Below are 14,188 nucleotides of genomic sequence, written 5' to 3'. Positions count from 1 at the left end.
AATTCACACAGGAGGTGTATGTAGATATTAAAGAGCAGCAGTGATAGGCTGGCTCCCTGAGGAATTCCACATGAGATGTTATGCTCAGTTGAAAATTTGTCTCCCCAATGGACACGTGAAATTCTGTTCTCTAGGAAGGAGGTGAGCCAGCTTATTGCTTCATTGGAGCAGTTTGCCGTTTTCGCTAGTGCTTGTTGTAAGAGTTGGTTGTCTAACAGGTCAAATGCAGCACTTAGGTCTAAAAGCACTAGTAATCCGGTTTTAGCCTTGTCCATGATTTCCAGCATTTTTGTTTGTAAGTCTAGCATTGCTGTCTCTGTGCTATGTGCTGCTCTAAAGCCGGATTGTTGCGGTAATAACTCATTTTTATATACGTATTCCTGTAGTTGAGCTGTAGCGATTTTGTCCATGACCTTAAGGGTGAAATTGCAGTTCGTAATGGGCCTCAAGTTGTTAGGGTCGCGTGGGTTAAGTTGGGTTTTTTTGCCAGTGGGGTAATGGTGACTTTTTTTTATATCCACTGGCAGTGTTTTATCTCTGAAAGATGAATTTAAAATTTTAGTAAATAAAGGGGAGAAAATGTCAGTGTTCAAGTATGATTTTCGGTGGAAGCTTGTTTTCGCACAGGACGACGGTTTCATAGATGCGGGTGTTTTCTTCATGGTATCAATAGAAATTTGTTGAAATTGGAATTTCTCTATCCCCATGTCAGTCGTCAGTTCAACTGAAGGGTTAGGTTGTGGCTTGGTCTGAAGGGCGGATGCAATTCGTTCTCTCGCTTTGATGATTTTATTGGCGAAAGCTGTCTGGGTGTTATCACATTCTAGTTGGTAAGGATTGAAATTGGGAACCAGGGCCTGGGGTTTGTCGATAGATTTTAGTATGTCGAAGAGTTTGCTTGCTGAGCTTGCAGATGCTTCGATTTGACTGTTGAAATAATTCCTTTTGGCTTCATTAATGCAGTTCTTGTATGATTTTTCTTATATGATTCAAGGACTGACAATAGCACCGTTTAAAAAACAAAATGAATTTGGATGCCCATTCAGTCGCCCATCCATACAGTAACCGGTACTGACCCTGCTTAGATTCAAAGTGGGGAAGGGGCCAGCCCCCTCAAGCCATTTTTCTCCAAGTGGTCTTGTAACTTCGGCTCATTTATTAGGTAACATAGCCTGAGGGGGCTGGCCCCTTCCCCACTTTGAAGCTAAGCAGGGTAGTGATTTTTCACCCCTGACATCACTACAGCTGTACAAATATCCTTAAAAAAAAAAAAAAAACATAACCTCGGGTATGGAACTACAGGTAGTTGCGGCTATCTGTAGTTTTCTATAGCCGCGATTATCGGAAAAAACATCCGGAAGAAATAAATGCTTTCTTGCCCCACTAGTCCCTCACCAGGTGCCCCCATAATCTATACCAGCTCCCCCCACTCCCCAGATGGCCTCCCTCACCCCCCCTACCCTCTCTGCCCCACAATACATGCTGTTTCTGTGATGCAGTTTGCTTTGAGATGTTGGCTATGCGTGGATATAGCCGAGGTTACAGAAAAGCTTTGTGTTGCATACTCCATCCCTAGACCCCCTCCAGCTCCCAAATGTCTGTTGGTGACCTATAGCCACCCCCACCTCTAGATTGATGGCATTTGCATAATTTTTTTTAGCCTGCAAATGGCTCTTTTCCTGTGTTTCATTTTCCCATAGCCTAGGCTATAGCCGTGGCATCTCTCGCATTGAGAACAAAAAAAGATGGAGGCCCTTTATTTCTAAAACCCAGCGGTTTTGGCAACTTACCCGAGATATAGCTATCTATTTTCGAGAGGGGGCACCACGTTCTCTATCAAATATTTTTTTTTTAAAAAAAACAATAACTCCAAACCAAAAAAGGCCTGTCCAAATCCGTCCAAGCAACAATACCTATAATTGGACCAGTACATTTACTGTATAATATAGCATTTGCACTTTATTATACGAGAAACTTCCCTTCGTATAACATTAATTGGGACATATTTTATGTGGTTTGCATTAACTATGTTGAATGCGAGTTTTGCACACCATATCACTTTCACCTTAAAAAGATGAGAAGCACATTTAATATACATTTGGACTTTGTAAGGTTATCCCAGCCACTCATCTATATAGAATACAGATGATAGCATTAAACTGCATTGTATATTTTGTGGCAGCTGCTATTTCCTCTCTTAAAGCCACTCTGCTGTCTGGGTTTATAGCTATGGTGGAAGGAATTTAATCCTGTACACAATAGCACTTATTATTAATAATAATAAGAAGAAATACTCGTTATAACAATTATGCGCACTCGCGCTAGAAACTTTTGTTATTCATATGACTTAATATTTTCAATCGGACTGGCAGGCAAAGCATCAATTTGTGTCCGGTATATTTATTAAGATGTTCTACTATTAATGTACAAAGGCTCATATGTAGCGCATTAGGCTTTAATATTCAAACATGGTGGCCTCATTTGAGAGAGACGCTATTGGACATCTAGTAGCCATACAATCACATGATACAGGAATAAAGAGGCAGAGCTTGCCACTTAGCTTGTTTTCTAAATACGAGGAAGCAAATGGAAATGGAGTTTTCACCCTGCCTGACGAAGCTCGAGTGACGAGCGGAATGCGTGGAGTTTTCCACCCGGATGGGTGAGTTTCCATACCATTTGTTCTGCCTAGATTGGTAGTCCATTATATCTACTGTATTGTTGGGATGCATTTTACATTAATAAAGTTATCTAAACAAACCTAATAATTTAGCATTTATATTGCGCTACGAACCCTCAGGCGTCTAGCGTTGCTTATATTTACCCATGTGTGTGGTTACTTATCATGGGGCAGATGTTCCTACTTTACTATTGATATATTCCCAGGGTGCCATTTGCTTACAAAAACCTTCAAGCTTGTTCCTGATGTGTGAGGACATTTTTCAACTGCCAAGGTGATGCAATCCATGAAAAAGCAAACGGACAAATGAACAATATGCTCTTCAGTAAACAAAGGAAATTAAGGATTACCTTTAAAATGTTGTATTTGTTGAAAACTCCACCAGCATGACCACCATCTCTGTGTTCTCTGACAGTAGTCTGCATCTTAAAACATAGCAAACAAAAACAGTAATTGTCAACTGGAAAATAAAATAACATTCAGTAAACATAGCATCATAGAATCTTTCGTATAGCTCATGACTACTGTGAAATGGAGGATGTCTTCATTCAAAAGAGACAGAAAGAACATCAAGTAGAAGTTAAGAACGTTTATTGAAAGACCGTTGTATTCTGAGACGTGTGTCTATAAAGTCACTTTCTATGAGTTCTAAAAAGCCTCCTTGTCTGCCCTGTGATGTTCTCAATTAGCACTGTTAGTGCAGAATTTAATTTTTGGGGTTCTGACTTAATTTTCCAGGTTCCATAAACTTTTCACTTGCTTTCTTGGTTTATACTAGCCCACACCCTACAAGGAACGAAGCCTGATTACTCTATCTTATATATAGGGAGTGTTTTTGTCTACCTGGGTGTACACCGGGTTTATCCCTCAGGATTAGTCTCTTCATATCCCTCACACAGGGCAGTGGATAAACCTTCCCAACAAGTGGCACAGTACAAAGACTCAGTGACCTTCCAGAGATGTGCCAATACACCATTATATTTTTCGGTTTAAAGTAAAGATACATTCAATCAGTGATTATGAAGTTAATACATTTTTTTAAATCAATCCAAATGTTGAAATATTCAAACAATTTTAAATTCCAAAATCAAAATATTTCTCAAAATATTTGCATTTGTTTTGGAAAATGTCATGCCAAAGTTACACAGCGACATGAAAAATCAAATTTCTATTAGAATATTAAGAAATGCTATGATTTTGTACATCACTTTGTTTTAGGAATTTAAAATTGAGTATTAGAATATTTGTCTTGATTAAATGCAAGATTACTTTCAGCCTCATCACAAGTTTGGCGGTAACGCTATTACTGCCACATTTAAGGGTCCGCCAAATCATGGGTTTGGCTGCATTTACCCCAAGCTCTGAGCTGGGGTAAATGCCCCGGGAAAATTCCCATATCTGGGTGCAATTAGCGCCACGCTATTAGCGCATCCTAAATCCGAAGAATATCTCCCATTGGGTCCAATCTGTTGGTAACTCCTAAACTGTGGGAAAAAGCTTGCGCCAAAGTAAAGAAAAAATAAAAAAAGTAAATATAAGGGGCCTCATCACAAGTTGGGCGGTATCCCGGCGGTATTACCACCGGGATACCGCCTGGGCTAATAGCGTTACCGCCTAACCTGTGTTCCGGCGCTAATAGCGTTTAGGAGTTACGAACAGATTTTCTGATTGAGTCCTTTATTCATTTACAATTTTGGGCCATATGCAAGAGACCTGTTTCCCCTAGCACCAGACGTTTGAATTACTTTCTTTATATAAAGATATGGTTTATGCTATTCAATAACTGAGTGCACTTCTCCCTCTTGATTTTTATATGGAAGATGCTCTCATGCTAAGATTTGGTAAAACTCGAAGGATATGAGGATTGAAAGGAGCTCAAAAAGAGGATGCTACCCTGTCGGTTACTTGGGTGAGTAACTCACTACCCATCTTTTATGGGTGGGTTAAAAGCCACAAGGTGGACCTATTTTAAGGCATGATTAATTTAGTCACATCTTGAATGCTTGTTCTCATGAGCAGCATGAGACCTTGTCTGATTCCAAGGTCTTAAATTCTAGGGAGCTAGCAATAAAAGCCATGTGTGGGTCTAACAAAGTGTGATCCACAGTGACCAGGGGAATCCTCAGAGTTGAAGAGCAAAAGAATTCAGGTGAGATCATACAAATTCTCCCCGGCACCCTACCGCTCCTCAAAGTAGAAGTGTGCAAGCTCCCTGTGGGTAGATACCAAAGGTTGTATGGCACTCCAACTGCAAAGTAAGTGGTGGGACGTCAACCATTCCACACTTTGAGAACTAGGCATTTATGTTTAGTACAAGGCCTAGTGTAGCTTAGTGAGAAAACTCAATTTTTAATTATATGCTCGCAGTCACGATTGAAAAATGTAACTTGGCACACCAATTCTGCCTTAGCACAATTATTCATGATCTCGCTTACATCACGTAAACTATATTCAAGCAAGATAATAAGTTACTTTAAATACACAATGACAGAAGAATGTTAATTTAAATCATATTAGGGGAAAGCATCTCCGTTATGTCCTGAAGATGAGAGAAGTAACCTTTGGTATTTAGGTTTGCCTGTCTCTACATAGACGACCATTGTACTAATTGGGAGGAGTGAAATCCTCCTTAGTGAGCTCATAGAATTTTCTTTGAGTTTCATTGAAGCCAATATACCGAAAACACACAAAAGTACAGAGAGTGGGATGGGGTAAAACATTGTTGGGATTGGTTGGTGATTGTGTGCTGTCGGTTCCTGTGCACACCCTGCAGTTCTGCTATTCAAAGATTTAATAAACTAGCCTCACCCAAAATTCGGGTTGTTATTGATTACAGTGACAGTTGTGGTGCCATTGGCCTTGGATTAATTGGACAAAGAACGCTCCAGAGGAGTCGCAGAGAAGCCACTCAGTAATGTCCCAGGAGCACTGAAAAAAAGTAAGCTGTTTTGTCTTAATGGGATCTCGATGGTAGGGAACGGCCGTGGATCGGTGAGGCTTTATCAACTGAAGAAAGAGCTGGTTTTATTGAGAGGATGGTTAAGTAAATATTTAAGGAGAATATACTCTTTTTTCCCCTCCTCTCCTTCCCACACCACTGGCTCCTCTCTTGACTTGATTTTGTCATCCCTGTAGTCTATTACCTCAGTTGCTGCGCTACCAATCTTTTCTTATGATCTCCTTTCCTTTTCTTTTATTCCTACACCCTCACTACCTGTTCCTTCTCCAACAAAAACATTTCTTAGCCACAATCTCTGTGCCTTTGACTCTTCTGTTTATTTCTACATGCACTTCTTCCCTTCCTCATTTCAAATTTTGTTTCTCTTCCTGCTGACTCTGCTACCTCTTCTCCTCCCTTTCTATGTGTTTTGACTTCTTATATCAGGCAACTCCATTTTTTTCTACAATAAACACTTCCCAGCCTTGGCACATCTCCCAATTTCGATCTCTGTGGCGTAATCTTCGCTGCGCCGAGCGTCGCTGGCGCAAGTCTTTTACGGACTCCAACATTGCTACCCACTTCATTCTGCCTTGACACTGCTTTTCTCTCTGCTAATAAATCTTACTATAGTGACCTGCTTCACTTCTATTCTTCACATCCTCGTCATCTTTCCAAACTTGGTCTTGTATTCTCTGACCACTTCTCCTGATCTTGCCCTCCCCTCGTCCCGATCTACCGATGACCTGGCTCTGTATTTCTGCCCCAAGGCCACCCTGCTCCGTAATACTATTTCTTCTTCTTATTCTTCTCCCTCTGCCAATACCATTGGCGCCTTGTCTTCCATCACCACTCTCTGATCCCGACACTGCGGTTTTGTTGGCTAAGGCACACGCAACTCCTGCTTCTCGATCCAGTTCCATCTACTCCTATTATTAAAATCTTTCCTCTTCGTCTTCCCTTTCTTACTTCTCTCTTCAATACCTCTCTACCCTTCTGTTTTTCCTTCCCTTATTCAAACATACAAGCATTCTTCCTATCCCTAAAACCTCCTTGAATACCTCTCGTCCCTCTAATTTCTGCCCAATCTCCCTTCTTCCTCATCTTTCTATGCTCCTTGAACATGCTGTGTATTCTCAAATCTCATCTTTCATTTCCAAAAACTCTCTGCTTCCCAACTTTCAATCTGGGTTTCACCCTCACCACTCCACTGAGATGGATCTAGTTTCTGTCTGTGACCCTCTTCTCTCTGCATGCTACACTAAACACTCTTCTCTTCTAACCTTTCCTTTCATGCTACCAAACCCAATGTCCTCCCTCATTTCCTCTTGACTCTTCTTTTCCACCTCCTTGCACTTTGGTCCTTCCTGCCTTCTGCCTATAGCCACTCAAGTCTATCTATAACAATTCAATATGTTTTTTGTGTTCTTGGTCTGTCCGTGATCACCACTCATGATCTTTTCTCCCTGCGCTGGCTTTCTTTTCACTCTTGGTTCAAGTTTAATTCCCTTTGCCTCATCTTTGAATCTCCCTATAATCTTCCCCCATTCTATCCTCACTTGTATCTTTCTACTCACCTACTTGTTATCTTCTCTCACAATCTCTTTCTTCTTACTGTCTCTCGTCTCCCCTGTGCTCAGTCCCACTTTCAATCCTTCACTCTCCTAGACCCCTCTTAACTGGAATGCATTCCTATTGGTTCTTCACTATCTCTGCTCTGTTCCGAACTCACCTTAAAGAACATCTATCTTCCAATGCTTTATTCATTTCTCTCATGCTGACAATTGTTGTATCATTTTAATGTTGTACAGAGCTTTGATGTTAAGCACTGAATAAATACAAATAAAATACAAATAAAAAATACAAATTTAAAATCATAATTGCTATTTATATCTGTATACATTGTATGTTTCTATTAACTATTATCATGGATTGTGAGAACACGAAGTTTAAGAGCTCATTGTAGGAAGTCTGTATTCTTCGCGGAATTGCTCTTGAATAAAGGTTTTATTTTTGAAAGGGAGTTCTATGCACAATTCAAAACCACCAAACAGCCATGTGAGTTTGTTGTCTGTCCGGCCACCCGTTCCAAACCGTCATTTGTATAGCCATCAAACCAATGCATCGGTAAATGTGGCTTTGGTGAAGACTATTTTCCTCAAGTTGCCTTGGTTCTTTATTCTCTGTAGGACACACTAGTGACAGAGATATTTAACTCCACCTTTTTCTATTTCTATATGTCTATTCGATCGATCCTAGCAACAGGATCTGATTAGGCTCATTTATCTCAGCTCTTATGTGCGTTTAACCCACGTCTCCTTTCCTACCTTGTCTTTGAACCACTTATGGAGTTAATGGTGGCATAAACCATGTCTCAGTTCTGTTGCATGAGCTATGGTTACGGAGCAGCAATTCTGAGTCATGCCGGGTATAGTGGCGTATCCCTGCGCTATAGCGCAGGGTACTGCAAATAGTGGCACAGACTTCCTTATAAACTCTGTGAGAAGGGAAACAAGTCAGTCGAAGCAAATGACACTTGCCACAGGGGAAGTCCAGTTTATTTTATGTATACAAATTATTCTCCCAATACATGTACATTTCTGGATAAATGGCACTATTTTACACATAGTGATGTCATGAAGCAGTTCCTAGAGGAAGGTAATTTTGACCTTGATAAGACTGCTCGGCTAAGAGGAGCTCTAAAGACCCTGTGATAGAAGGTCCACAAAAGCAGTGGGATTCCTTCTTTGACTGTTTCGCAGAGTCCAGTAAAAGGTATTCCTAGTCCATGACCAGAGCTCAGAAAAATGCCCAAGGGAAACTCCAAAAGCAGGCAAAATGTCTGAAAGCAGAGCAAGCAAATGTGGCCTTCTCTAACAATTGAAAAGGTTACAGTACACTCTACCAAGCACACCAAGAGGAACCCACACCAAAAGAAACTCCAGTAGAGAGTCACGTCACCCTGCACCTGATCTGGAACCAGATCAAACCCAAGTAGCTGCAGCTGCTCTGCCATCTCCACTAAGTGGGCAGATTCGAATTCGGGCATTTATTAAATCCACACCTATATGATTATTGGGAGGCTCTACATCACAAACAAAGCCCATAAAATGGTCGATTTCTAATCCTTTGTGCGCCTCACCTGCATCTAAGCATCTGAAACTTTTGAAGGGCTCAATTCAACCCCATGAGCTGTCACTGCAGTATACCTTTTCATACAGTTCCTTGGGGCACATAATACCATAGTGACGGCACGCACCATGGAATGCCACTGATTTATTATTTGCAAAGATTTCCTAAGATCCCTCAAGATCCTGTTAAGTTATAAGATGAGTTATACGTTTTTATGGCTGTTACAATCCTACTTGTGCTGATCTCAATCAATTGTTAACAGCTTTTATTCCCCTTGACAAGTTCACTTTATTGAAGCAACTGGCCATTGCAAGAACCCACTGGTGATTCCACAAAGTTTACTGAGAGGTTACTCTACACCATTTTAAAGATTTGCCCCAGGAAGAAAGACTGCACTTAGATAAATGAGTATAAGCAAAATAAAGGGGAGAACCCGGTTTATCCCAAAAGCGTTGGGCAAAGTTTTTATCGGTTTACGGGGATCACCAATGCGGCAACAACTACATAAGAAGTTGTTTCTGCATTTGTATCATGGCTTCAGCCCAAGATTGCTGAAGGAATTATGAGAGTACTCATTGACTGCAAAGGAAATAAATTGACCTGGGCATTATTAGTAGCGCTGCATTTTCATGTCAAGGTAGACAGACTAACTACTCAGGCTAGATAAAAAGGGGTTACAAATCCAGTAACTGTAGCCTTCGCAAGGAAGGGCGGGGCACATAGAAGGAATTAACTTTTCGAGGAATAGAAGGGGTAGAGGAAAAGGAGTCCCTGTTAATGTAGGACAAGGAGGAGCACAAGATAGACAGATGATGAATGCGTACAACAATGTAATTAGAATTCAGACATTGAAAGTCAGAGTTCCAAAATCGACCAGCTCAGTAGTTAGCATGACCAATGGAGCGCCCTCCTTTTTCACAGTCATTTTCATGACCTCCAACACCTGCTACCTTTAAAACACAATTGGACAGCCAGCAGGCCAGTAATAGTTTCACACCACTGATTCTGTCTGAACGTTCTGATCCTTATCTGGTTCTGTGTTATTTTAACAAGGTAAATTACTTTTTTGTAATTGAGTTTGTCAAAATTACATCAAATATTTCATTTTCCTTAATAGGGGTCCACACCAAGCCTCACCTAGCCCCTCATTACTACCCCTAACCCCAGCCCCCCTCAAACCCACATTATCCCATAACCCTTAATAACATCTAAGTGTAATGAAGGGGCACTCCGACGTAGAACCAACTGCGCTGGTCTATACAATACACAGAACAAGAACAAAACATGCAAAAGAATTTGCTGCAGGTGCTGATGCCAACTGGATCCCTGTAATCAAGGGGATCCTGTAAACAATTCGAATCATGCATTATTGCACTGCGCTGATTTACAAAACTGTAATCAAAACACACAGCCAACACATGTTTTGACTTACAAGGTCTTTTTCCAGGCATTTTATCGGATTTAACTGGATCTATGTCACAAGAATCCAATTTGCAGAAACCTTAAGAACAAAAGTAACCTGACACAATTTTCCCAAAACTGTGCTGCAATGCTGGTTGGTGATTATATACTGCCACCAATGCGGATGAGTGAATGGCTTGCCAAGCAAATTGGATTCTTTAGAGAGATTGAGTTAAAGCCGATAAAACGTCAGGAAAAAGACCTTAACATCTATAGAATTAATTCCCCACAATGTAATTCTGACGAAGGAAATTACCTTGAAGTAATTTACTCTGTTAAAATGATGGCATACACCTTATCTAAATATGGCTGTTAGCAGAAGAACAAACAACCTACCTTTTAGGTAATGTTCTTTCTGGTGGATGTTACTCCCACGGATTCCTCATCTTTGATATCCATCTCACAGCCAGAGCAGTAGCTCTTCTGAAAGATTTCCGCCACCAGGAGGCGCAGCGCGGCACCGTGTCAGCTCCATATGATGCCTCTACAAGCCCTGCGCCAGCCATTTCGGGACCACTATATACTGAGGTGCTGCACCATGTGACCTTAGTTCCACCCTTTTTCCCTAGCACTCTGATGCTGAAGGATTGCAGAATCTAGCTATCCGCTAAGTGGGGCTTGTTGGGAAGGTGATGAGGATTCTGTGGGAGGAACATCCATCAAAAAGCACATTACAGAGAGGCAAGTCATTTGTTCTTCTAAAGGATTCTGTGGCAAGCCAGAATAACCACTTGGACCGGAGGACATGTTCTCTAAGGAAAAACTTCTTTATAGCCAAATTGCTAAAAGTGGAGTTCCCTTCCTAACAAACTATACTAAAGGTGCTTGTTAATAGTCAAAATAATAAAAAGGGTCCTCTGTCCAAACCTATCCTCTAAACTGGCCCTACCACTTAGAAAAACATAAAAGAAAAACTAGGCCTAGTGTCCTGCCTTCAGAGTGATCTCTCTCAGGCTTTCCAGGAATCCCTCCTCATTTCGGATCTAATGCTAGACTGTAGAAAACAATTATCCCTGGTTTAAACAGTTCTTGTCCAACTTTGAAATAGTCTCAAGATCCTGAAAAGATCAAATGTCCAAGTTGTCGTAGAGGGGTGCCGCCTTAAACCGTCTCCACCATTTGGCTGAGTGTCACCCCATTATGTTCCCTTCTTGTCTCTGTATTCTGTAAGGGAGGCATGGTATCACAAGTAGTTACTGACACAAGAGTTGGTGTAATCTCGACCATCAAATAATTAAGAAACCGTCCTAGTCAGTCTTAGTCAAACAATAAAGGCCCATAGTAACAAAAACCTAAGGCCTGCCCTCACTGTAATACACAGGTGTGACATAGGGATATGCATCTAAAAAAGGAAAAATCAGTGGTGAAACTAAATGTCAGAATGGCAATATACACCAGTACTAATTCTGGTTCCCACGTTATATAGCAGGGGGTTAGATGGAAAACTTGATGGATGAACACACTTTGGCTTGCAAACACAGTTAGGCGGCTTGCTCTTCCCTCCAGAGCCTTCTTAGCTGTTCAAGCCTGAGCCACAAGTTCATAGGTTTAACCTCTTGGGTTCCCATCACCCAAGTCCAGGTCACCCTTCAAGCTTCTACACAGTTTCAACAAAATGTTTCCAAGTATAGTATTTGGTTTCAGTTCACTATAGGTTCCCCTCAACTGGGTTCAAACTGTTTCTCCTTGGTGGGGTTACCTTCCACAAGCTTTCTGCACATTCCACACATGGTCTCCCCTCTGTCTGGTTCGAGCCATCTTTTGTGTTTTGATTTCACTGTCAAAGGCTTTCGAAACTGGGAGGATTTTTGCTCTCACCGCCACAGGACCACTTCGACCCTCCTTCCTTTCTTTACTTCCACTTTACATATTTTCCTTCAGTTCCAATGCCTCTTGGAAAATGTACTTGCTACGGATGACTTGCTTTCATATCAATTGCTCCTAGATCAAGTCTTTCAAACCTTTCTTTCATTCCGTTTTGTGGTTCCTTTATTTCACTTGCTTCACGCTGCCTCTGCAGCTTTAAAACACTTCACAGAGACTTTCAATTGGGCAATCTCACTTTGCCGGACCACTCTGCTACTTCATATATCGTATTCACAATTCTTAACAATGGATTCACGTACAATAGGTAGGTTTAACTGACAATGCCTGGAGCTCACTCATCAGTCTTGTGGAAGTGATGGCGACCAGGAAAACTTCCTTACAGGTGAGTAACCCTAAAGAACAAGAATAGAGGGGGCTTAAACAGAGTTCCCACAAGAAACGTTAACACTAAATTTAAGTCCCAATGTGGAACAACAAATGCCAGTTTGTGTGCATGTGTGTGGAGGTGTGGGCTGGGGGACGAGGGGGCCTATTTACACAACATTTGAAAGAAACTGCCGACTATGAAGATTGTGAAAAACAAGCCCTGCTCCAGGGTTCTCTTTAAAACCGAAATGGCAGCAATATAGTCCTTTGCTGTGCCAATCGGCGGAAAAAAGAAAGCAGAAAATCCAGAACTGAATATACAGAGAAAGTGAAAGGATCCAGATCCCTCTTTCTGCATCATGCTTAAAGCTTACACCACCTGCAGGAATACATGGATTTAGTGGTGGGCCTTCAGGCACAGAGGACCATGTCTAAAATGTCTTCTGACAAATCCCACTCTTTATACCTCAATCTTTCAGCAGCCAGGCATGCTTTTGTGGTTAGGGTGGAGGACCCCCCTCCACAAATAGGAGAGCAGATCCGCTTTCCATGGAAAGCGCCAGGGAGGGTAGACGGATAAGTCCAGCAACTCTGGGTACCATGTTTTCCAGACTCTGTCCACAGCAATCATGATCATTGTACAGCCAAACGGGTGCAGCCTTCTGAAAACTAGCAGAATGACAGGTATTGGAGAGACCACATAGAGCAGGTCAAATGTCCACCCGACCGTCTGTGCGTTCCCCAGAGCTCCCTGTCAAAGAACTTTCCTGGAAAAGAACCACTTGTACTTCCAGTTTGCACTTTAATCGAAGATTTTCTGAAAATGTCCTCCAGAACATCCTGACCGAACTCTCACTCGTGGGAGGCTAAAGTCTGTCTGCTTAAGCCATCCACAATAATGTTCTCCTTCCCAGCCAGATGAGCTGACGTCATAGATATGCCATTCTCCAGCACCCAGAACCACAGGTGCATTTATTCTGTGCACAGATGCAAGAACCTCACACTACCTCGTTTGTTGACGTAGTGCATATCCACTAAATTGTCCATCAGGAGCAACACAGTTTTGTTCCATACCGAAGAAAGAAAAGCAATAAGGGGCAATCGGGGCCAGCCGAATTGCTCTCAATTCCAGCAAATTCATGTGCTCTCAGCATTCTAATGGAGACCACAGGTCACTCAGAGATAGGTCTTGTATGCGAGTGCCAAAGATGTGTCCGTGACAAGTGTCAATTGGGGCCAAGTTTGTTGAAACAGAACCCCTTTCAAAAGGTTTCCATGCAGGGACCACCACTCGAGGCCTCTGGATACTTTCCCCAGAGACCTGAAGGTCTGAGGTATGTCCCTAAAACTGAGACAACTGATAACTGAAAAGCAACTGAAGTGATCTCATGCGCATCCGATCTGCTGGCACTACAAGAATGAAGAAGGTCGTAAGACCCAGCAGGCACAGCAAAGCAGATGACAGAATGTCTCCTGAGACTGTTCGACATTGACCACCAGGGAGATGTTTGCCACTTGATCCTCGGGTGGGAAGGCCCTGGCCAGGCGAGTGCTCAAAACACTCTAATAAATAGGAGGGACTGGATGCCGAAACCCAAAACATCTTGAAGTTCAAGGAGAAGCCCAATTCCTGTGTGTTACAGATGTGTTGCTGCCTGGTCTCAGGAACGAGCTCAGATGAATAAGTCGTCTCGATAGGGGAAGACATGAATGATGCCTTCTCTTCTGAGGTGAGCCCCTACCACTGACAGCAGCTTGGTGAAGATCCTGGGTGCTGAAGAGAA

General features: G+C 42.0%; 1 protein-coding gene across 3 annotated transcripts in view; it reads right to left on the bottom strand.

The window, feature by feature from the left end:
- TNKS2 (tankyrase 2) overlaps positions 1-14,188 on the bottom strand; it is a 2,182,082-nt gene that overhangs the window by 392,543 nt on the left and 1,775,351 nt on the right. For all 3 annotated transcript variants that reach the window (XM_069611330.1, XM_069611331.1, XM_069611332.1), the window contains exon 23: positions 3,031-3,105. In XM_069611330.1, the coding sequence (XP_069467431.1) occupies positions 3,031-3,105 (75 nt within the window). The remainder of the gene's footprint in view (positions 1-3,030; positions 3,106-14,188) is intronic.

The sequence above is a fragment of the Ambystoma mexicanum genome, chromosome 8 (genome assembly GCF_040938575.1).
Source record: "Ambystoma mexicanum isolate Mex_15411 chromosome 8, UKY_AmexF1_1, whole genome shotgun sequence".
NCBI classification, from domain to species: Eukaryota; Metazoa; Chordata; class Amphibia; order Caudata; family Ambystomatidae; genus Ambystoma; species Ambystoma mexicanum.
This window is presented reverse-complemented; position numbering and strand designations above follow the sequence as displayed.